General features: G+C 47.9%; 1 protein-coding gene across 1 annotated transcript in view; it reads left to right on the forward strand.

The window, feature by feature from the left end:
- The window catches only part of GABBR2 (gamma-aminobutyric acid type B receptor subunit 2), a 349564-nt gene that overhangs the window by 174276 nt on the left and 149855 nt on the right, over nucleotides 1-25433 (forward strand). The window contains exons 4-6 of the mRNA XM_026013320.2: nucleotides 2182-2283; nucleotides 14999-15064; nucleotides 20791-20991. Coding sequence (XP_025869105.2) covers nucleotides 2182-2283; nucleotides 14999-15064; nucleotides 20791-20991 — 369 coding nt within the window. The remainder of the gene's footprint in view (nucleotides 1-2181; nucleotides 2284-14998; nucleotides 15065-20790; nucleotides 20992-25433) is intronic.

Consider the following 25433-nt stretch of genomic DNA (forward strand, 5'->3'; position numbering starts at 1 on the left):
ACCAAACATTTATCCAGAGCATTTCAAGCATTCAGGAAACACAGAGCAGCAAACACCCATGGACTCGTTACCCAGAATTAAATAAACGTTCATTTTTGTTCTATTTGTGTCATATTTCTCTTAGAGAAATAAAATACAGCAGTTCCCATTGAAACCCTTTGGCTCCGCTTCCACGGTGGTGGCTTCCCAGTGACCATCCTGCAACGTTCACAGACAAATTATTCAAAATAACGCTTTGAGGTATACATGGGAAGAAATCTACCACGGAAATAAGAAGCGCCTTTTTTTTTTTACTGTGATAAAATATAGGTAACATGAAGTTTCCATTTTAACCATTTATTAAAGATTTATTTATTTATGTTTAGAGAGGGGGAGGGGCAGAAAGAGAGGGAGAGAGAATCTTAAGCAGACTCCACACCTAGCACACCCTACACAGGGCTCAATCCCATGACCTTGAGATCATGACCTGAGCCAAAACCAAGAGTTGGATGCTCAACCAACTGTGCTACCCAGACTCCATGTCCATTTTTACCATTTTTAAGTGTGCAGTTTGGTGGCATTAAGTATATTCATACTATTGTATAATCAGCACCACCATCCATCCCCAGATCTTTTTCATCCACCCAGTCACCCTACCCTACCCATCAAACACTAACTCCCCATTCCCTCCTCCCCAGCCCCAAGTAGTCACTGATCTACTTTTCATCTCTATGAATTCTACTCCTCTAGGTACCTCTTGTGAGTGGAATCCTACAATACTTGTCCTTTTGTGTCTGGCTCCTTTCACTTCACATAATGTCTTCATTTCATCCACATTGTAGCGTGGATCAGAACCTCATTGGAAGGCTGAATAGTGTTCCATGGCGTGTACATACCACGTGTTTATCCCTCCATCCATTGATAGACATTTGGGTTACTTCCATCTTTTGGGTTTTGTGAATAAGGCTGCTGTGAACATGGGTGTGCAAGTACATCTTGAAGACCCTGTTTTCAGTTCTTTTGAGACAGTAACCAGAGGTGGAATACTGGATCATATAGCGATCTGTGTTTAATGTTTGAGGAACTGCCGTACTGGTTTCCACAGTGTCTGCACCATTCTGTGCACAGGGGTTTCCATTTCTCTCCATCTTCGCCAATGCTTACTGTTTCCTGTTTTTTAATAATGACCATCATAATGGGTGTGAACGAGAAGTGCTTGTAAGGATCATCTTCTCCTAAGGAAGAAGACACTAAAGCCCTGAGACAGGGTGAGTCACACAGCGAGGCAGAGGTCACCACCAAGTTGGTGACAGAGCAAAACCTAGAATCTGGGCCCCTATGCACGCCCCCCCCCCCCCCCCCCCGCCCAGTTGTTTTTACTGACACACACAGTCCAGTTTCCATTGCTTTACATCAGGGGTTGCTCAGCCATGGCCACAGGCCAGATACAAACTTCAGATTTCTTTGGTTTGCTCCCTACTTTGTTGTGTGTGTTTTAAGTAATTCAAAATCATGCCAATATTTTCAGATATGAAAGGATCTTATATTTTTAAAAAACCTAGATTTCTGAATTCTTCCCCCAAAACCAGAAGGTCTAGTGACCCCGGTCTAGCATTCTGGCACAGTGTGATTACAGCAGCTGCCACCTTAGATGGGACATGTGGTCACCAGTTTGCCACTGTCCCCACCACTCCCTAATATCCTTCCACTGCTTCACACATTGGCTGCACTTGGCAAACCTGGAGTTCACAGACCTCCACTTTCCAAGCACAGAGTTGTTAGCCACCCTGCGTGTCAGTGGACAGAGTTACATGTAACAGCATGGGTTGGCTCCATACCCCCTCGCCATAAGTAGAGAGGTATGTGAATAGTCTGACTTGGAGACAGTATGATAGGGCAGAGAAACACCAGCATGAAAGCCTGGAGATTGAGGTGCTCATCTTAACTCTCCCAGGAAAACCTTATGCAATCAGTTTCTTGTCCTTTTGCCAGTGTGTCACCTGCGGGGTGGGACAGGCAGGTCTCCAAGGTCTCACAGGGCCCTCTAGTTTATAATAAAAGGGGGAAATTGCTCGTTTTGCATTGTTGGTGGAAAAAAACAGCCCAGTTGAGCTGCTTTGCCAGGACGACCCCTCTGACCAGACCCTTCCTGTCTTTCCTGTGGCCACCAGCACACCCACCCACTCTTTCTCTTTGTGACAGGTGAGGAACGACCTGACTGGGGTTCTGTATGGTGAGGACATCGAGATTTCGGACACCGAGAGCTTCTCCAACGACCCCTGCACGAGTGTCAAAAAGCTGAAGGTAGGTGTGTCTGGCCATGGCTTGGAGGACAGACTGTGCCATGCTCCGGGCTTCCCCGCATCCCTGACTGTGAAAGAGTCTCGAGTTTAGGCTGTTCCCTCTCATCCTGGCATTTCACACGTGGGGAGAGGCTCCCAGGAGCTGGCTTCCCTTGGCTCTCCCCTTGCTTGGCCAGCAGGGGCCAAAGGTCTGGTTGCCGGGTGCATAGCCATGTAGAGCTTACTTGGTGACTTTGTATCTCTCACCCGAGCCTAAGAGGCAAGCAGGATGGCAGTTACCACCTCCTCCGTTGTGAAGAGATGGAGAGAGAGGGACTATGTTGCCCAAAAGCACAGCAAGGCAGTACGGTTACTGGGACTGAAAGCCTAAGCTCCTGACCCCTCTTATCCCACAAACTCTCTCTCAAACACCTGGTTTGTGCCAGACCCCCTCCTGGGCTCACAGATGCCATCAGGCATGTCCTTGTCCTCAGGTTGCTCACAGCTGGTGAGGAAGCCAGCAGCTTCCTCTAGGGATCAGAACAGAGGGGCCTAGGAACAAAGGGAGGAAGTGACTCATCGAGCCTGGGGAGAGGGTTCAGACAAGGCTCCAGAGAAGCATTTGCACCTGGCCAGGGAGGATAAGCAGGAGGGGGGCCTGTAGGTGCCCAGCAGGGAAAAAGGGGTGAAGATAAGAAGGCAGGGCAGCCATGCTCACCATGCATCAGGAACAGGCAGGAAGTCCACAGAAGCAGGAGTGTAGGGGCTGGAAAAAGCATTTGGAGCCAGGTTCCACGAGCCTTGAATGCCGAGCTAAGGACTTTGGTCTTTTATCCAGGGAGCAGTGGGAGGTGCTAGGGGTTTGTAAGCAGGTACAGACGTAGTTAGAGCATCTCTCTCCCTCTCTTCCTGTCTCCCTCCCTTCCATTCCAGCATGCCCACATTTAGGGTTGTTGACATGGAGACCCCAGATGCCAATTGCTGATAAGCCCCCTTTCATCTTGGGCAGGTCCCAGGCTACACCAGTCAGAACAGGTGGCAGTTTAGAATTCTTATCTTGCAAAGCCCTCACAGTTCACAGATGGAAAAGACTGAGGCCCAGGGACAGGGAACAAGGGGAGCAGAGTGCCAGTGGTTTGTTTCCTGACCTCAGGAGCTTGCCTGTGTGTGACATTTCAGCCCTGAGAGTCCCTGCAGAGAAGGAAACAGTGGGTGGGAGGGCCTGCTGGCAGCCCAGGTAGCTGGGGCTGGATCTTCCCACACTGTTCCGCCACGGGCTGTGTGGGCAGAGGGTCTAGTCAGGCTGTAGGGGTCAGGAGGACCCAGAGCAGTGCAGAGTGCCTACTCTCCAGGGAGCCGGTGGGGCTGAGGGTGAGGGAGGAGCCCGATGCTGAGCTGACATTCTCCACCACACAGGGCAGCGTCTCCCCAGGGTGGGCACTTGAAATAGCTTCCTGCATCTCGGAGGCCTAGAGGGCTTTGGAGTTGAAAGAGCCTTTGTGTGTGGAGCAGAAGCACTAGTTGAAAGTCTGAGAGAAATTAGGAATGGAACTGGGTGCTCTGCTCTTCGGCCAACTAGCTCCAACAGAAGTAGGAGTGACAATACTGCTGACGGAAGTAGCAGCCTGCCGGTCCAGCGCCCTGAGCCAGAGCCGGGCCCCGATGCAGACCCTCCCTGGCTCATTCAGTCCTCCCCAGAGCCCTCAGACGGAGGCAGTTTTTGCATCCCTGTGTCACAGGTGGGGAATGTGAGGCTCAAAGAGGTTAAGGATTGCCCCGAGTCACTCAACTGGAAAACAGTGGGCTGGATTCAAGCCTGGATCTGGGTGACAGGGCAGCTCAGGTCTCTCCAGCACCCCACACAGCTGCGGTACTCAGAAAGGATGACAACATCACATAAGCTGGAGGGGAGGGGGGAAGCGGGAGCCTAGTCTGTCTGCTGGCAGGAGTCCTTCTGGGGGAAGCACTCTTCCCCCAGAGGCTTGCACGGCTGCTTCTCCAGCCTTCTTCTCATCTTTGCTCAGTTGTTCCCCTTTTCCTGAGGCCTTCCCAAATACTTCATTTAAAAGTTAAATCCTTGCCCACTTTCTGCTGATTTTCTTCATTTCACTGATGGATGTCTGTGTTCGTTTCCAAGGTCTGCTGAAACAAAGTACCACAAACAATGTGACTTAAAGCAACAGAAATGTATACTCTCACATTTTGGAGGCTGTACGCCCAAGGTCAAGGTGTCAGCAAGGCCATGTTCTCTAGAAGGCTCTGGGGCTCTCCTTTGCCTTTCTTTTCTGGTGTTGCCAACAGTCCTTGGTGTTCCTTGGCGTGCAGCTGCCTAACTCCCAACCCCTACTCCCTAGGCATTTTCCTCTTCCTCTTCACATCGTCTTATTAGGATACTCGTCGTGTTGCATTACAAGTCTACCCTACACCAATATGACCTCATCTTAACTAATTACATCTGTGGGGAGCTTGTTTTCAAACAAGGTCACATTCTAGGGTATTGGGGGTTCAACATATCTTTGGAGGACACAATTCAACTCATCACAACATCGGACCTATTGCTTATTTTGTGTAGTTGTTTTATCATCTATCTCCTCCCACCAGAACATAAACTCTGGGAGGCAGGAGTTTCTGTCTGTTGTGCTCACTGTTTTGTTCCCCATCACCCAGAATCAAATTAATTTGAGTGTGTGTAAATAAAATACCAAATCTGGGCAGATAAAGCCAATAGAGAACATAAGGATAGAATACTCAGGAATAAAGTAACTTCTGGAAAGCTCAGAGTAAAAGCACATCTCTGGTTTACTGTGGGATAAGATAGAGAAGGAGGTACAGAGGACAAGGAAGAAAACTGAATACCAAAGAGCAGAATTAAAATCTGCATTGGAGGTATTAGGGAGCAGAGTTAATGCCAAGAAAAATGATCAATTGTGTGAAGGACAAACTTGAGATATTTCCCAGAATTCAGAGGAAATGGTGAGAGTGATCAATATAATGAGGGAAGAAGTAACAGTTATGGACACTAGAGATGGGAGACCCTAAGGGAAAACCAGAACAGGTGAAACGGAACCAAAATCAACACGAAATAGGCACCACAATAGCAACAAGCACACCGAGCACCCAGATGTTGGCTTCTAATACCATTCTCCATAAAAAAAGAACCAGGACTCCTTGGAGAAATGGCTGATTCTAGGACTAAGGCAGGAAATATGCAAGACGATCCTGGAGCATCTTCTAATGCCAGAAAGTGAGGAAGTACTCAAAACATCAGCAAAACACACTGATGGGGGCACGTTGGAGGAGTACAGCCGCCAACCGAAAGAGTTCCCAGTGGCCAAAGCTGGGACAGTTTCAGCAACAAAATAAAATAGTATGGAATTGTAACTCAAAGTATGAGACAAATACCCATGTGTCCATACTGCTATGAATAAATTAATGGGAAAGAACAGACAAACCTCCTATACAGAAAAATCCCAAATGATTGATGTAGCTATTTTATACTCATGGAGGTGGAGCAGAACAACCCACTTCTTAAGTGACTTTCTCCCAAAGAGTACACAATGGAAGGAGGGGAGAAGAGTAACTTGATGGTGGAGAAATCAGACAAACATGACCTCAGCGGGGTGACCAAGGTCAGCATCAACAGTGGTAAGTCACACTTAAGTGATAAGTTCATCCACAAGAGGATGCACCCTTGCTATGAGGGGATGAGATGGACAGTTTGCCTCTGTGGTCTTCCTCTCCAGAACTCATGCCCCAAGTCTAGCCATGAAGAAAACGCCAGGCAAATTCTAGGCCATTTTCCAAATACTCCCCAAAACTGTCTAGGTCTTTAAAACGGAGGAACATCTGAGCCAAAAGGAGCCTATGGAGACATGACAACTAAATATAATGTGCTCTGGGTGCGATCCAGGAAGAGAGCAAGGACATCAGAGAAGAAAACCCAAAGGAAATCTGAATAAAGTATGGACTTTACCTAATAATAATCAATATTGATTCTTTAATTGTATCCAATGTACCACACTAACATAAAATATTAATAATAGGGGAAGCTGGGTGGGGAGCATATTGGGGACTTTCTGTCTTTGTCATTTTTCTGTAAATCTAAAACTAATCTCAAATAAGTTTATTTTTAAAAAGGGAGACAAACTTAAGTGCGCTCAAGAGAGTCCTACTAGGTTGGACTGACAGAATTGCTAATAGTCAACCATTTCTGAACTACAAACTCAACAATCTCAGAAGGTAATGTGCACACTGCTATGTGCACGGTCTCACTGGCCTTTCCACATTCTAGCAGAATTGGTGAAAAGAGAGTCATACCAAGACACATTTTGGCAGAAGCTTTGAAGTGCAAACATAAAGGGGAAGAATCTACAAGTATCTAGGCCAGAAAAAAAAGCAAATTTCCCACAAAGGTGCAAAAACCAGGCCACCTCGACTCCTCTGCAGCATTCAATCCCAGAGACAATGGAGCCGCTGGGAGACAGCCTCCCAGGAGTGCAGCTGACGAGGCCTACTAGCCAGGTGCCCTTCTCGGAGTTAATCCTTGAAGGTTTACATCAGCCAGCCAAGAACAATGGCAAACTTCATAGCAGGTTACGGCAGAAATGGCTGAGTAGGGCCCACAGGAATCCATGGACAGAAAGCTAAGTCTAAATAAATTGTTATAAAATTGCATACAGATGCAGAAGTTCATTTTGAAAGCAAATGTACATGTACATATAGTGCAAAAACAGATACTTGAATAACAATAACTGAGATAGAGAAATCCAAATTCCATTAAGAGGGCCAAAAAAGTGGGTGATATAAAACAGGGGTGGTAACCTCCTGGTCTTAGATAGAAGAGGGACTCAGCGGAGCCCACCTAACTCATGAATTTCCTAAATAAACGTATGAGCTAAAGGATGCTTTGAATAACTTGATGGTAAATATACTATAATGCAAACAGAACCTGAAGCTTTTGAAGCATAGAAGGTGAAAGCAGGGAAAATCTAGTCCACATATTGAAAAGCAGAAAGCGAATGTGAACGCCGGAAAGCGTACCAGGTAGGTAATTGCAGACCAAATAGAGCCATTCTGACCATAAATTCAAATAGGTCAAACTCCGTATGAAAAGGCAAAGACTTCTACAATCGTGTTTTTGAAGAACTAACTGTAGCTTTTGACGGCAGAGGAAGTGACCCTGAAAAGGCAAAGGTCAGAAGTCGGGCGGAGGTAGGGCAAGCCAACCAAAGGAAGCCAACCCCAGTGTTCACAGGAGACCAAAGGGAATTCAAGGTACTGACCGTTAAATGGGATTAAGGAGAGTCATTCTCTGTAGATCGGGGTACCATTCACCATGAGAACTACACACTCATGGACCATTATTGCTGTAAATTACATCTCATTGAAATATATAAAGAAAAGCCTGTGAAAATACAAAGGAGAATTGACAGAAACACAATAGCATTGGGAGCCATAACCCTCTCCTTCTTGGACAGATCACCCAGGCGAAAATAAGCAAGAGCACAGAGGAACCAAATAACAAAATTAATCAGGCTGGTTTAGCAGATACGTACCAAAGTTCGCCTAAAGGAAGTCAAGAAATAAAACCATCTCTGCGTGATGGAGACCGGAGGCCTTTAAGCTCCTTCCAGGCCTGTTCCAGACATGGGGCTTTATAGGGGAACTGTTGCCAGGCTGGGCTGGGGGGATGGTGCGGAGGCTGCCCCTGGGTGTCTCCATGGTGCCTGCTCTGAAGCTTTGGGCCCTGTGGGGCAGAGGGCCAGGTTTCAGATGTCCTGCTCTGTGCACTTTATTTGCTTTCTCCCCCTTCCCTGGAGCAGTCCCCAACCCATCATTCAGGATTCAGATTCCGGGAACATCTCCCTAATTTATAAACCAGCCAATGAGCCACCTTAATTCCGTCTGCAGCATTAATTCCCTCTTGCCATGTCACAGAGCATAGTCACAGGTTCTGGAGATGAGGAAATAAGACATTTGGGGGGAGGCCGTTATTCTGCCTAAAACAGGAAGACGGCAAAATTAGACCTTCAGGTGAACTGTGACCCCCCACTCTGCTCCATGGGAGAGGCCTTGTGGGAGCTCCCCTCCCATCCCCACAGGCCAGGAGCCTACTTGACTGCCAGAAATGGTTCACATAGGTACCCCAGGGGGATGCAAAGCTACAGCATGAACATATTACAGTTTCCCAGTGGGCCAGTTTTGCTCAGAAACATGGGAAGAAAAGCATTATTTTTATCTTAAGATAAGCACAGATACGTAATTGGAATGCTAAATATACGTGAATTTTCAAGATAAAATAATAAACTTACAGAAATGGCATGCTTTCCCAGTGGCTGCTGTGGGCCATTCCTTCTTTACTTCCATCTTTAAAAATATAAAGCCTCCTTTGGGTACAGACTTGTCCGATCCTTATGTTGTACACTTGAAACTAATGTAACATTTTATGTCAACTACACTCCAGTAGATCGACAGACAGACAGATAAAAATGAAAAATAAATGGAAGGGCTACCAGAATAAAAAGATTAATGTAACAACAGCAACAAAAGAATATATGTCTCCTGCTTCTCTGCCATTAGGCACATTTCTGGTAAGGAAAAAAGATGTCAAAACTAACTAAATAAAAGTACTCATTCTGGGTATGGAATCGGTGTGTCAGGGCCAGGAGGTACTTTGGGAAGCATCTAGGCTAACCCTCCTGGACTTAACCCCAGGTCTCATAGCCAGAGTCAGGGGGCAGGAGTGAGCCTGGGCTCTAGACCCCTTCCCCAATGCCCACTGGCCCAGGTCGTACCACCTCCCAGCCCCATCATGACCAGCTACTAAGAGCTCGGCTGCTCTGGGGTTTGTAGCACCTCCTCCCTTTCTACAGCATCATACACAGTTTATTCTAATTTTTCAGCATCCCAGTGGGTCTATAGGGCTGGGCACCTGGGAAAACCAGGAAGCGATTGCAGTGGACCAAGATGGATGTACAGGTGGCAGGAGATGCCAGATAACACAGAGGTCAGTGTCCGGTTGACCTTCCATTCTAGCAGGACCCCGCACTCTGGCCACAAGGAAGGCAGGATGGGGTGGCCTCTGCTTTCCTGCTCTTTTAAATGTATGCCAGCCATTTTAATGTCTCAGGATCACCTCTCCTGCTGCAGTGCTTTCACGTCCAAGTCTACCCAACTTTCTCCCGAGAGCTGTTGCTGCAAGCTGGATGTTTTCTCAGCCCAGGAGGCAATATATAGGGGTGACTGGTCAAGCACTCCAGCTCTGGGGCCAGGCCCAGCCAGAGTTGAGACCAGCCCACCACTTCCTACATGACCTGGTGTCTTAGGTTGAACTCCTGAGAAACAGAGCCTGAGAGTCTGGTGAAAGTGATTTACTGAGAACACGCTCAGGACACAGGAGAAAGGCAGGATAAGGCAAGAGGAGAGCTGGGCCAGAATGCTGTCTTGGCTCGAGACCAGTTTAGCCTGGCCTCACGGGGTATCTGGAGCATAGCCTGCACCCCAGAGCTGGTGCCCCCTTTCAGTGAGCCAATCACTGGATGCTGCGGAATGTGGGGCACAGCACGGTCTTCAGGGCCAGGAGGTTCCCATTAGCAGGGGGCAGTTGTCTAGAGAAGGGAGCAAGCCGTAAGCAGCCTATGCTCACTGCTCTGGGATGGATGCAACAGTCCTGAGTCGAACCACCAGAGCTGACGGTGTCTGCAGCACTTGGAAAAGCTTCTTAATTCTTTGGGGCTCAGCTGGCTCATGAAACTTTCCAGAGTGGACATAATAACACCTATCTCCTTGGGTGGGGCTGATATACCACTTAGTACCACAGCTAGAGAGAGCTCCAAACTTGTCCTTGCTTTTTATTTGCTAGGATCCCTTACACACGGGGGGTTATACACAAGGTCTTTGAATTAGGTTATCCTGCTGAAGTGTCACTTTTGTGTATATGTGATCTTAGCTGGCTTGAAGTGTCCCAGAGACAAAGAGGCTTTAGACAAGAGATGAGAAGAACCCAGGAAGGAGGAAAGGAAATCCATCCAGGGTTTGGGCTGAACACTCCTCCCACCCCATCGCTGTCTCCTTCCATTCTTGCCCCTTCCCTGTAGGTGAGGCCTCTTGTGTGAACATAGGTCTCCGTGTGCTCTACAACCTGAGGTCTAACCATCTGAGGACAAGACGTCCTTTGTCCCAACTCAAGCCATCTTTCTCTCCAGGTGGCCCCCTGCAGAATCGAGAGTCTGTGGAAGGGTGCAGGATTTTTGGACCCTGTCCTCTGCCACATTCTGGGTTCTCTGAACCATCACAACCCTGTTCTGTTACTCTCATCCTCAGGGACGTTCTTAGCTCTCCTGCCCTACCCCCTGGCACTCTTCAGACTGCCCCAGAGTCCTTTCCACTGCAAAGGAGAGTGTGTTCAAACCCCTGGCAGGGAGATGGGAGGTGTGGCCAGAAGCAGGGACCACTGCCAAGACGCAATTTCTCTTCCACTTTACAGATTTTCAGGAAAAGATACAAGTTATGTAACATTGAACAGCGTGATCCTGGAACTTTTGCAAGAGCGTGCATGTGTTAAAAACTTCTCAGACTCTCCAAACCCAGGAGTGCCTCAGTGGAGCACTGGTTGAGCATCCGACTCTTGGGTTCAGCTCAGGTCAGGATCTCAGGGTTGTAAGATCAGATCCTGCATCAGTTCCACTCTCCATGCGAAGTCCGCTTAAGATTCTCTCTCCCTCTCCCTCTGCCTCTCCCCCTGCTCTCTCTCTCTCTCAAATAAATAAATAAATCTTTAAAAAAGATCCTCCTTCCCTCTGCCCCTCCCATGTCAAATAAATAAATAAATAAATAAATAAATAAATAAATAGTCTTGATTTTAAAAAGAATCCCGAAATCCAAAACCTTTCCCCTCATCCCCTGAATCTTCCAATAAGTTGTTGCTCTGGAAAGAAGAACAAGGTATATCCATGCTTTTCATACTCTCAGGAAAACTCCTCATGCTCCCGGAGTACACATTTTCCATTTTGAGAAGCTGTTCCACCTCTTTCTACTGCTCTCAGGGTTCCTGCTGAGGATCCCAGGTGGGTTCCATCTCCCTTTGTCCACTCCCCCAGCTCCAGGTGCACTGGGTGCTGCTGCTTCCCTCCCAGACACTGCAGCATCTTGCCGCCTCTTCCTGGCTGGAATCAGAGTGGGTGTGGATAGCTCCCTGCAGCAGGCACAGCCTGGCTCTGGTTAGGATCTTTCTCCAGGTCCTCTGATGGTCAGAGGGCCACCGAGGTGAGAGTACTGGTTCTGGGGTGTGGTGCAGTCTTGGGGAAAGCTTTTTGCATCTCTAGGAAGGGGTTCAGTAGATCAGTGATCTCTTGGGTTCCATCCAATTCTAACAGTCTGGGAGCACAGAACCAAATGGTCCATGCAACTTGGTTGTCATGGCAACAGAGACACGCAATTGTCCACGAGTGGTAGAGCTGGTTATTTATCTATCTGCAGGTGGTCAGGTGGTCAGCCATGAAGATGTGGGCTCCTCGGTCCATTCAAGAAATGGACATGGTGAACCCAATGAGTGCTGAGGCCCTAGGCTAGCAGGATATTGGTGCTCTGGTGATCATAGCTACCAGTAACTGAATAAGGAGTGCAGGCCAGGCATTGTGCTTGGTACTTCACATAGCATCTACTCCCTCATTCATGCATTCAATGCCTGTTGTTGATGTATATATGTCATGTATGCCCTGTCCCCCTGACCTGGGACCCAGAGCCGAATCAAGTTACCCTCAGTCTAGAGGCACCTGGGTGGCTCAGTTGGTTAAACATCTGCTTTCAGCTTCCCTGGGGTCCTGGGATGGAGTCCCACATCGGGCTCCCTGCTGAGCAGGGAGCCTGCTTCTCCCTCTATCTCCTACCCCCTGCTCATGCTCTCTTTCTCAAATAAATAAGTTTTTTTAATCTTAAAAAAAAAAGTTACCCTTAGTCCAGTGGAAAAGACAGGCAAGTAAGTGGACTTGTGCCATGATAGAGGGAAGCAGAGTGCTCTGGGCTGACAGAGGAGCAAATGACCACCTAATAGGACAAAGATGGTTTCTCAGAGTAGGAGGTGCCTGAGCTAAAGCATGAAGGGTGAGTGGCAGCTCTCCACGCAAAGGAGTGGGGTGAGAGGGAAGGGAATTCGAGATGGACGAGCTTGCAGAAAGCAAGAGGGGGAAAACGTGGGGAACGAGCCGGTGAATGAGTGCACGAATGGCAGACCTGTTTTAGAGAACTGCACATAGCTCATTCTGAAGCCCTGGAAGAGTGGTGAGGGCTGAACAGGAGTTGGCTGGCAAAGCATCTTTAATGTCCTACTAAGGAGTTCAGTTGACCTATAAAGCTCAGGGAGCCACGGAAGGATTTTGCACAACCATGTTTAAATCTTGGAATGATTCCTTCATCTGCTCTGTGGCGACCAGGGTGGATGGAGCAGGACCAAGGGTGGGGATCCAGCCAGGAGACAGTTGTAGTTCACCAAGGAGGGAATGATGGTGGCTAAATCCAGTGTGGTGGGGCTGCGGGCACAGGGGTGACTTGGCACAGGATGGAAGGCAGAACCAGCGGACCCTGGTTAGGGCTTGGATGGAGGTGAGTGAGCCTGAGTGGGTGGGAGGGTGGCAACAGCATTCTCAGAGATGGACAGCACGACAGGGGGAAAGGGCTCATTGGCAAAGAGGATGAGTTCAGCTTGGGATGTGCTGAGCTTGAGGTACTTGGGAGAGTCCAAGTGGAAGGGTCCAGTGGGCAGTGGGTGGGAAGAGTGGTCAGGCCTCCATAGCACACAGAGGGCAGTTGTGGCTGGGCTCTCAAATGACGATGCCCAAGGAGAGTGATGAGGACACAGAGCTAAGGGCAAAACTGGAACACCAGCATTTAGGGATGGGCGGAGAGATGATGAGCTGACCCGGAGTCTGAGCAGGAGGGACCAGGAGGTAGGAAAGAACCAAGAGGAAGCATCATGGAGGCCAGTGGGTAGGTTTAATTAGCATGAATCCCACAGCCACCTGGCAAGATAGGTTGTATTATCCCTCTTTCAATGATGAGAAAATTGAGGCTCCAGGGGATTAAGACTCAGGGCCACACAGCTGGTCAGTGGTAGAGCTGGGATTTGAACTAAAGTCTAAAATCCAATAAGCTATTTCTACTATATCATGTTTAGCAACACAGAGCTTGGCACAAAGTAGATGCTCAATAAGTGTTTGCTGGCTGGTTGGATGAATACTATTAGCAGCAAAAAAGGCTAAAAGATTTCAACAAACAAGCAGAAAAAATCCTGGAGTGTGCCTGAGAGCATGTCCATAGAACGGAAGCAGCTTAGAACTTTTTATAGCATTGCAGACATTGTGATGACAAAGGCTTGCCTTCCTTCAACTGCTCTGTTAACGATCTTTTAAAGTCCTTTCAGAGCAAGGTTTTTTTTTTTTCTCTTCTTTCCATTCTTGCTTGCAAACGAAGGATGATTTTAGAATCCAAGCCTTTTTTATTTTGCTAAAGTACATGATGAGTAAAATGGCCTCCCAGTCAGCACTTTCCAATTTTGAAAGATGCTAAAAACTGATCTTTAAAGGCATGTTTCTCTTCTTTATGCATCAAAGAGCCTTGAGTCCTGCTGGAAGGGACGGGTGGAACGGCGGGAAGGTGGCACCACCTGCCAGGCTGAGCCTCAGTGCGGAGGGCAGGAAGTGACTGGGGTGGGGAGCAGGCCAGTGGGCCAGGGCCCCGGCTGGTCTCCTGCAGGCTGCCTGGCACATCCTCCTGTAGCCTGTTCTCTATGGGGCGGGGCCCCGCCTGCATCCCCGTCCCCCCAGCGAGCAACAAGGATCCCTTACCTGACCCAGGAGGGAGCCTCAGGCAAGCACCCAGTAAATGTTTGTTGAATGAATAAATGAGTCACAGGAGCTGCTGTACAGTGCACACATTGAGATCATAAGCGCAGTCCTATTTATAGAGTTTTCAAATGTAAGTTTTTCTTGGAGTTAAAGATGGGTTGGGATGAGGCTATAAAACCCTAATAATACTCGCCAGTACTTTTTGGGCGTTGACTATGTGCCAGGAACTGTGTGAAGCAGTTGATGTGGATCGTCTCATTTGGTCCTCCCCAAAACCCCGGAAGCTAGGCACTGCCATTTCCCCCATTCTACCAATGAGGAAATTGAGGCCAAGACGGATAAAGGAGCGGCCTGAGGCGCCCTGAGGCTTGTGGGTGGAGGTGAGATTTGAACAAAGCTCAGAACTCAAAGAGACTCTGAAACTTCTTAATTGGGAAGCTCTGTGGGTTCCAGGAGGGTATAGAACAGTCTAGAATACTAGGGGAGGGTGGGGCCGCTGCAGTCTTATTTCTGCCACCACCAACTCCCCTGGGGACCTTGGGAGCTCCTTTCTGTCCTCTGGCCTCAGTTTTCCTGGGTGTCAGGTGGGGAAGAAGATCAGATGCTGCCTCAGTGCCCTGTAGGGCTGGCCTGCCCCTTGTTGAAGGAGATCATGGATGCTGCTGGAACCGCTCAGAGCTGCCAGCTTTATAAAGCCTCCAGCCAGTGCAGATTTGTCCCAGGGCGAGCCCCTGAGACCAGGGAGGGCGGCAGGAGCTGAGGGGAAGCTGGCCCCATAGAGGCCTGAGCTCTTGGCCGGGGAGCTGGGGGTGCACAAATGTTCTCTGCCCACGGCTGCAAGCCCTCTGGTGTGCCTGTCGTCCACTCTCCTTCACGTACGTGTCCTTCTGTCCACAGGGCAATGACGTGAGGATCATCCTCGGCCAATTTGACCAGAATATGGCAGCAAAAGTGTTCTGTTGTGTAAGTAAAACTTTGGTCATGTCGCTGTGTCTTTGGGGAGTTTCACGAAGCTTTTTCTCAGACTCCTCCTCACTGCCCAGTCTGAGTCCGAGTTGTCAGAAGCAGAAGTGTTCTTGTCACTGCTCTTTCCTCTTTTCAGGGAGCTAAACCACACGGGCTCAGAACAGTGCGGTCGTGGAAGGCACTAGGGACCTCAGGTGACCAAACCTCCCCTCCAGCTCCCTGTCTAAGCCCCGTCGGCGAATGCTCCCCCCATCCACTCAGCCATGCTTGATGGAGGCCTGCCGTGTGCAGGGCAGAGAGTGGGAGAGGCCAGACGTCCGGGCCAACAGATCCAAGTTGGGAACAGATCCAAGGTGCAAGGAACCCTAACAGGCTGGAATGTGCAATTCAATCTAAGATTAAGTCAAATAGTCCAGATAGAAGGCTGCATGAGCACAAATCATGTTGCCTGTGTCCAAAGTGGTTAGAGGCCTAGCTGAGGAGTTCTGTGCATTTAGAACAGAAGAGATTTGGGGGTCTTGGGGTTGCCGTGAGTCACCAATGCAAGCGTAACTGTCAGGAGCCATGGGGACCTCAGGCTGCGCGTCCACACCCAGGGACGGTGGTCCCTCCGCTGTCTGCTAGAGAGACACTGCCTGGAGTGTCCTGCTCAGCTCCTGGTGCCCATGGCAGGAGAGATGCAGGAATTGAAAGCGCACTAGGAGTGAGGACAGAACGATGCCTGGAAGCCACAGTCACATGGGGCTGTTTTATCCTGAAAGCTCAAGAACACAGTGAGAACTCTGATCATCTCTCCATTTACTGGGGAGGAGGGAAAAGCCACGAGGCTGACATTTCTGGAGACCCTGGACGGAGTCGGGAGCTCAGGAGCCAGTCTGTTGCACAGTTGCTGAATGTGGGCTTGTTATTGACACCTCTTGGAGCCTCCGTTTTCTCATCTGTACAGTGGGGATGATAGCAGCACCTGTCTCGTGGGACTGTCGCGGAGATGCAGTGAGCAGAAACGCCGAGTGGCGCCTGATGGGTAGTGAGCCCTCGGTAAACCTCGGTAAACGTCAGCGACCTTCGTTTGTTTATGTCAAGGCCCAGGTGTGTGCGAATGGCACGGACCGCGGCTGGGCTGGCGAGTTTCCATCTGGTGGTCTTTACAGGATGGTGTGAAGCATCGTCTGCTCCACTCAGGGGTAACGAGGAGTCTTTCCATATGAAAATCTAAGAACGAATGTGAGAAAAATTGAAAAAATAGAGCAAATGGATTTAATACATTTAACTTCAGAACCTGGCTCATAGTTGTACTCATAAACCTTTACTCATACAATACAACCTTGCATATTACCATCTGAGGTCTAAAAATGGCCCATTTTAAAAAGGAAAATGATGCTCCATATTGGAGAACGTCATCTCTTTGGGGGGAAGAAACCCTCCCCCCTCCCCCTTCCCCACCCTTCACCATATCCCCAAGGCCTTACAGACAGCTGGAGGATGATGTGTAATAACTCCAGGAGAAATGGATTCAGAAAAATGATCCTTGAAGGCACCACACTGGTCACTGGCCATCTCCCTTTTACAAGAAATGTAGTCAGACCTCGTCCTCCGCTCTGAGCCAAACCCAAGTGGAGGAGTGGCTGTGATTTCCCTCTGGGCCATGCACTGGGATTATATTCTGAGTGGCATTTCCAGCCATGGTTTCTGCTTCAGAACAGACGGTGTGGCTGTCTTCCTCTTGACCCAAAGCCCTGGGCTGCCTGCCTTCCACATGGCCTGGGACACCATCCACCTCCTCATCCTGCTTTCCTCATGTTGGACCGGGGGCATTTTGCAATAGGCTCCCTCTTAGAGTCTGCGGGTGGATTTGTGTATTGAGGAATTCCTTGCAAATTTTTTGTTGGGTGTTTATCCCAAGTGTCAGACCCTCAGATGCAAGCCCTCCAGGGCTTGAGTTCTTACCTGGTAGGGAAGGAATTCTTCTGGCAGGTCTGGAAGATCCTGAGGAGAGTCTGTTCAGTGTCTTCCTACTGGATCAAGGCTGCCGTGTGACAGAGGGAGGAGCAGCTCAGAGCAGAGGCCCCAGGAAAGAGCCTTCCTGGCTGTGTCAGGGTCAGAGTGCAGATCAGATGGAAACAACCGCATCTTTGCCATCCAAATGCCGCAGTGCAAACTTTGCAGCATGTTGCTGTGTTCTTGAGATTGGAACCGCCACCCAATGGAAGCGCAGACTCCAGCAAATGCAAGGCCTATTTATAGCCCTGTGGCAAAATGTTCATTTGGGCTTCAGCACAGAATGAGCATGTCTCCTCGCTTTTGTCTTCTCTTCCAACCCCCTTTCCCCCCCCAGGAGGGGTCTATTCTAAATTCTCAAGCACTCTGGCCTGGGTTCTGGTTTTAGCTCTACCAGCTGTGTGACCTCAGGCAGGTCACTTGACAGCTCTGGTCTCCAGCTCCCTCACCTCTAAAGTGGAGTCAGCAGTCCTCGCCCCATTGGCCTCACGGGGTTGGCAAGAGGCTGAAATTAAGGTTGCAGAAGGAGACCGTCATCCCAACTGTGAACTGCCTTCCTGATGTGAGGGTTCATTACTGTCATTGATGTGACTGTATTAGGAAAAGGGAAATGTCCCTCTTGCGTGTGGAGGGGAGGAGGTGAAAGGAAACATCATGAAAAGCAGAAACTGGATGTTTAAAAATAATTTACGTCATGGTTACCTGTCTGCAGCTAATAAGAACCAAAGTGATCCCTGAGGCTGAAGAAGGTGAGCTCAGGACTGCCCGTCACCACATGGCAGGGCCCACTGGTGGCCACAGGTCCTGAGATCACATTCCTACCAGAGGCAGAGAGAGGGAAAAACTAAGGTGACCGAGGAAACTGGAAATGCGTTCAGTCGCCCCACACCCATTCTTCTCAGGTGCACTGTGCACACCAGACACTGTGCTAAGCAGCGAGGACCCAGGGAAGAGGGTACCCCACCCTATAAACACTCCCCCTCTGGCGAAGGAGACAGATGAGCATTCCAGCAGCTTCTCCCAGCTTATGTGTGTAACAACCTCAGCCCCTCTGAACATGGGAATTGCAGAACAGAAGACCAGAGCCTTCCCCTCAGTTCCTTTAGATGCTGGAGGGTATATTTAAACCAGTCTACTTACTTTGCCTGGGAGCCTCTTAGACACTCACTCGAAGCCTATTGACTTTTGCTCTACACATACGCTTAACAACCCAGGCGCCTGCTTTCCAAGCCATAGCAGTTTAAAAGCAGCAAATTCAGAGAGGACAGACACTCGATGGCAGTGAAAAGTGACACCTGAGACCCAACAGCGTTACTGTGCACAGGCCATAACAGTGACTGGCGTTCAGGATAAAGTCGTGCGTTATGGAGAGGAGAAGGGAACGAGAAGGAGCTTGCTAAAATGTTCCCGAGTGTAGTGATGGCCAGGCATGGTGCATGGATTATCCCATTTAATGCTTACGCCAACCCAGTGAGCTAGGCTTTGCTTTCCACAGGCTATAGATGGGAAAAGTGAGACCTGAGGGGTTGTGTGCCAGAGTCACCCAGCTGGCAGGTGGCAGAGAATCTGGTGCTGCTTGACTGTAATCTTTTTTTATGTGGTCAGTAGGGAAATGTTTATCTTCCATAAAACTGAATAACATTCTAAACAAAATCTGTTGTCACTCAAATGGACGAAGCTTCACTTTTCTGGAAAATTCACTCACAAGAACAGCTCCTAATGAGACAAGGGCAGGTCAGAGAGCTGTCACAGCAGATCCCTGGGAGGCTCCTGACTTCCTGCTCCGGGCTGCCTCTACATTATCACAAGATCTTTGTCCTGGGAGAGTAATGCAGATCTGCCTCTGCAGATTAGAAGGCCTCTTATCCTCACTCTGTATCTATTAACTCCTACTTAACATACGTTCCTGGATGGAATGTTCCAGCTCCCTCACCTAATATACGTTCCTTAACATACTTTCCTAATAAGTGAGGCTGTCTTCTTGCCTCAAACTTTTAAGATTGAAAAAGCTTCCAAAAAGTATTGTTGTACTTATTTTGCTAGGGAAAGAGGGGAACTTCCAAAAATGGACTTTGAATCTTGTCCCCTTGACTTAGCTGTGTATATATATATATATATATATATAGGCAAATCCTTTGATCCCTGAGCCCCAATTTCTCCATTTATAAGATATAAATAATAACACATACCTCATAGGATTGTTGTGAAAATGAAATAAGAGAATGTGTAGAATTGGCCAAGCACATAATAGGGGCTCAAGACATCTGAGTTCCTACCTTTCAATAAAGGATGTGAGTTGTAAAGTCTCACAAGTTCTGCTGTTGATACAGTGACCTGGAATCCCTGGGATGAGCCTTTTGTTCAAAAGTCTAGCCCCCAGACAGATCTTGGATTATCTATTCTTTAGAAGAAAGTTTCCTGGGACTAAACCCCATTCTTTAGAGGGAAGACCAGGAGATTGCCTGCCTTTGTTGAACTGGGATGTTATCATGCAATGAGAATATGAGGGCTGTCTGTGTTTTCTACAACAATTGTGATGGGGACAAGATTATAATGTAGCTGCTGGAAAAATGACTATGATCTGAGGCTGCATTATGAAAAATATATTATCTATAATTGGGGAGGTGAACGCCTCATATCATCAGAGGAGTCTAGAGAAAAGGCAGTGTGATCACTGCCTCAAGGCAGTTGAAGGGCTCTTTCATTAAATAATTTCGGTTTAATCTCCAGAGGCTTCACTGAACTAATGAGCAGAGGCCATGGAGATGGGATCTGAGGTTACATTAAGGAACAAACATTTTAACTCACATTTATCCCAATGAGATGCTCCACACTGCGGGATGGGCTTTCTTAGGTGTTAAGAGAATTCTAGAAGAGTCACCTCCCAGATATTGGAATGGGAGGAGCTCTCCCCCAACTCTCAGACTTGACAGTAACTTTTCTCTAATATACAGATGCACTTAGAGTCTCTGGCCTACCCTGCTGTGGGGCAGAGCCTGGCTTAGCATCCCAGAGCCTAAGTGGAGGGAAACCAGAACCTTCCTGGAGTCCAAAGCAATCCTGCAGGCTCCCCTGCCACATCCTCCTGGCCTCTGTGCTGTGCCTGTTGTAGGCCAAGGAGTGCAAAGGGCTGTGACATGAATTGTTTCCCCATGTGTTCATGACCTTCCAGAAATGAACTGAGGGGTCATTTAACATTCATGTTATAAGACGTGCACAGCTCATCACAGTACACAGGGAGCATCTGTTGCAATGATCATGTGATTTCTATCTTTAATTCCACTAACGTGATATATTACTTTTATTCATTTGTGTGTGTTGAACCATCCTTGCATCCCAGGGATAAAGGCCACTTGGTCACAGCATATAATCTTTTCAGTGTGTTCTTGAATTCATTTGGCCAATATTTTGTTGAGAATTTTTGCAACTATGTTCATCAGAGATACCAGTCTATAGTTTTCTTATAGTGTCCTTATTTGGCTTTGGTCAAGCCCTCATGTTTAAATTTTTATTTCAGTGTTTATTATTTTATTCTATATGTTTCCAGTAAACCACCTGGGTTCTTTTGAGAGATAATGAAAAGAGATAACAGAGCAAATAATAGAAAAATTAATAAACCCTCTGGTAAGAGGATGTCTGAGCCCCCTCCACCTGTCTCACAGCACACAAAGCCTTGAACAAATGTTTAACTCTTGGTACCTTCATGGTCAACCCATCTGTTACAGGCCTATGAGGAGAACATGTATGGTAGCAAATACCAGTGGATCATCCCGGGCTGGTATGAGCCTTCCTGGTGGGAGCAGGTGCACACAGAAGCCAACTCATCCCGTTGTCTCCGGAAGAATCTGCTTGCTGCCATGGAGGGCTACATTGGCGTGGACTTCGAGCCCCTGAGCTCCAAGCAGATCAAGACCATCTCAGGAAAGGTCAGTGCCATGGTCTGCCCACTTCACCCCCCAGGCCTATCTCTTTTGATCATCTTGTCTGATGATGTTGGTACAAAGCACCCAGATCTTGTTCTTGCCTTTGCTCTGTGACTTTGAGCAAATCACTTGGCCTCTCTGAGCTTGCTAAATGGGGATAGCCAGACCTCCACTGCATGCCCCCTAAAGAACTTGAGAATCAAATGAGGTAAGGGTGCTTCGTAAGCACAAAACACAGTGTCCATGTAAGCGACAGAGTCATGATTTTTACAGCATCAAGTACAGCCTGCCTTTCAGACTCTGTCAGGCTTTCACTCCATGGACCTCTGATGTGGAATGTCATTTCTCAGGCTCACTGATGCTCCTGTCAGCCTAGAGGAGAGGACTCACGTAGACTTTGGGAAACATGTGCAGGAGACCAGCCAGACTGGCTTGAACCCCAGTTTTGCTACATACCAGCTGTGTGACCTTGAGCTTGAGTTGTCTGAGCCAGTTTCCTCATCTGCATAGTAGCGGTAAAAATACCCTCCTCCGGTGGCAGATTGTGCAGTGTGGCTGGTGTGATGCCTGGCCCCTCAGTGCTGTCCTTACCGGGAGCAGCACTTTGGACAGGGTGCTCCGCATGTTGTCATGGGCCTTACTAACCCCTCCCTGCTTATCTCAGACTGCTGCGAGAGAACCAGGCACTGTGACATATATAAAAACACCTCAGAAGTCCACTGTTACCTATCAGTGTTAAGTGTTATCAAGAATCCGGGGATGGTGGCCCTGGTGAATGAGGTTGATTATATCTGTCTCTTAGTTCTAACCACCAGCGAGAATCAAGGCCAGCAGTGCACACAATTCTCCTTCGTCTTCTCTGAGCTCAGACTGTTCATTTCTCCACCCAACTCCAGTTCCATTAAAGGAATTAAACTTCATGGCAAAGCTATATATATATATTTTATATATATTTATATATATAATTTTTTATACATTATTCAATCTCAATCAGAGCCAGCTCTATAAGAATGATTTATTGATTTCTCCAAAAAATGGCAAATTATGAGGACACATTTTGTAAACAACTCTTTAGATCATGCTGGCACCTGGGGAATGCTGGAAAAACACTCTGGCTAGAAAATGTTGGAAGAAATTATTTTCATACAAAAATCGATGAGCATATAGAAAGTTTTGTGAGATGTGGAATAATGGGCAGAAACAACTCATTTCATTTCAGTAAGTGTTATTTTTAAAGGCGTCAAAGTTTGTAGTTTGTTAGCAGAGACTCGAGTCCAGGGACACTCTAGATTTAATATCAAAATAATATAAAACCTTAGGAAAATTCAAAAACTAAAAAAAATAATTTCATGCAAGCAGGCAGCATAGTAACTGAACTGAGGACTTCAGGGGACCAAAGACAGAAATGATTACACTCAAGATCTGTGAAGCTGGGGGCACCTGGGTGGCTCAGTGGTTGAGCATCTGCCTTTGACTCAGGTTGTGATCCTGGGATCCTGGAATCGAGTCCCACATCAGGATCCCCGCAGGGAGCCTGCTTCTCCCTCTGCCTGTGTCTCTGCCTCTCTGTGTCTCTCTTGAGTAAATAAATAAAATCTTAAAAAAAAAAAAAAAGATCTGTGAGGCTTTGGGGCGTAAGAGTCTCAAGATGCCATGCAAAGGGCCTTGAATGTTGTTCTAAGGAGCGTGGACGCTACGGGGTGGGTGAGCCACGCATGGATGTGAGCAAGACACAGGACTGCGTTTTGGGAAGATCATTTTTTTGCAGTGTCTTTTGGAGGAGGTGCTCTGACTTTATAACAACATCTCCCAGGTCACTGATTTTCATTTTATTTTTTTTTCATTTTGATGGTTTTTATTTGGGATTGGTGAGGAGGCTGACCTCACTCCCATAGCTCTGTGCCTGGGACTATAACACTTTGTGGCTATTCCTGGGGCTGTTCACTTCACCCCATAGTGTGGGTGACCCACTCATGGGCCTCTCCGGATATAATAGTGCCATTAGAGCAGAGCCAGGCTCCTGGCATGGGAGAGCTTCCAAAATTCCACGACACCCAGTCCTTGCCTCTGAGATGTTTGAAGCAAGAGACTGCATTTCCTACATCATCCTGAGGTTACAAGATGCTTGAAGTTATGCGGGAAAATCTGGGGCATCTGCCTCTTGAAATCAGAGGCTTTAGGGTTCTCCTACAGATTATCTAGACCAACCTCCTATCAGATTCTCAGATCCTTCTAGTAGTAGAGGACTTATTACTTCTTCTCAGGGCCCGCACAAGTCACGTCCAAACTAAACAGCCCTGACCCCTCCTGTTGTAAGTCACACAGCCAGTGCAGAGCATGAGGGCAAAATTTAAAGTGTTGTTAAAAACCTCAGTCATCAAGGAGAAAAGTATTATAATGCAATATTTTTTAAAATTCAAAATTAACATGCAAAAAAAATCCACAACAGGGGACGCCTGGGTGGCTCAGCGGTTGAGCATCCGCCTTTGGCTCAGGTCATGATCCTGGGGTCCTGGGATCCAGTCTCACATTGGGCTTCCCTCAGGGAGCCTAATTCTCCCTCTGCCTATATCTCTGCCTCTCTGTGTCTCTAATGAATAAATAAAATCTTAAAAAAAAAAAAAAAGATTCACAGGACTGGGATTAGGGTGAACCAAGTGATTTTAATTCCACAATTGCAAGACTGGATCTTGTCTTTATTTAAAATTGTTCATCATGTTTTTTTTTTTTTTGCATTCATTTTGATTTTTTTTAAATATCATTGATTTGGATGCCTGAGGTATTTGGCCCCCTGTTCAGTTACACACCTTGCTTGCCTCCCGCCGGTCCTGGCCCTGAACAGGTTGTGTTTATCAAGCTCCTTCCACGCTCAGCCTATCCTCTGCACATACTCTGGTTTTTGTTTTGTTTTTGTTTTAAAGATTTTATTTATTTACTCATGAGAGACACAGAGAGAGAGAGACACACACACACACGCACACACACACACGGAGAGAGAGAAGTAGGCTCCCTGTGGGGAGTCCAATGTGGGACTAGATCCCAGGGTCCCAGGACCATGACCTGAGCCAAAGGCAGACACTCAACCACCGTGCCAGCCAGGTGCCCCTTCACGTGCTGTGGTTGCATGCTCTTTTCCTGGGGCGTGGGGCCTGCAGTTGAATAAAACATTCTTATTTGTAGTCTGACCACAGCCTAGTTCCTCAACTAATCTCCAAGAGTCTATGGTCAAAGGAAGGTCAAGAGACGTGGGAAATGGTTCTTGAATTTGAATTTCTGCCATACATGACTCCTGGGGACTGTGGTCATCCTTCATGGGCTGCTGAGCTGAGGCCTAGATTTTGGGGTCCATCAGTGTCCGTGAAGACAAGCAGACACTTGTAGAATCCAGTCAGTGAGCTCTTGCCATCCTTCCTTAGGAAAGCTAAGCAGCAGAAATGGGAAGGGACACACCCAAGATTTTTGTAGTTGGTTAAATAGCAACCCCTAAAAAGATATGCCAGTGTCCTAACCCTTGGAAGCCGTGAATGTGACCCGATTTGGAAAAAGCGTCTTTGCAGATGTAATTAATTTAGGGATCTTGGATAAGATCATCCTGGACTGCCCGGGTAAACCCTAAATCCAATGGCGAGGGTCTTATAAGAGAAAGTTAGAGGGAGGGGCACCTGGGTGGCTCAGCCAGCTAAGCGTCTGCTTTCTGCTCAGGTCATGATTTCAAGGTCCTAGGATGAGCCCCGTGTCAGGCTCCTTGCTCAGCAGGGAGTCTGCTTCTCCCTCTCCCTCTGCCCCTCCCCCTGCTTGTGCTCTCTTTCTCTCTCCCTCTCAAATAAATGAATAAAATCTTTTAAAAAAAGAGAAAGGCAGAGGGAGATTTGCCACATGGTGATGGTCATATGATGGCACAGACAGAAACTAGAGTGATACATCCACAAGAAAAAGAATGCCAAGGATTGCCAGCAGCCATCAGGAGTGAGGAGAGAAGCATGGTATAGATTCTCCCTAAGAGCCCCCGGGGGGAACCAGCCCCCCAACACTTTAATTGCAGACTCCTGGCTTCCAGAACCGGGAAAGAATAAACTTCTGTTATTTCGAGCCACCCCCATTTGTGGAAGTTTGTTATGGCAGCCCTAGGAAACTGATACAGTCACCCAGAGGGTCAGGGACAGCTCCAGGACCTGAAGCCAGGACTGCTGATTCCCTACCCAGAACTCCTTCCCTCTCAAGGTCTCCCCCCAAGACTTGTGACAAGCTTAGAACAGAATGCACCCAAATCAGCCCTTTCTGTCTCAGTGGGGTCACTGCCAGTAGGTGACATAACAGGAGAGCGTGGGTCTGGTGATCAAGAGATCTGGCACAAATCCTGGTATTCCCACAAATTAATCTACCTCCACAGCTAGTCCTTCTCACCCCACCCCCACCCCAGCCTCAGTTTCCCAAACAAAAATGAG

Source organism: Vulpes vulpes, chromosome 12 (assembly GCF_048418805.1).
Source record: "Vulpes vulpes isolate BD-2025 chromosome 12, VulVul3, whole genome shotgun sequence".
NCBI classification, from domain to species: domain Eukaryota; kingdom Metazoa; phylum Chordata; class Mammalia; order Carnivora; family Canidae; genus Vulpes; species Vulpes vulpes.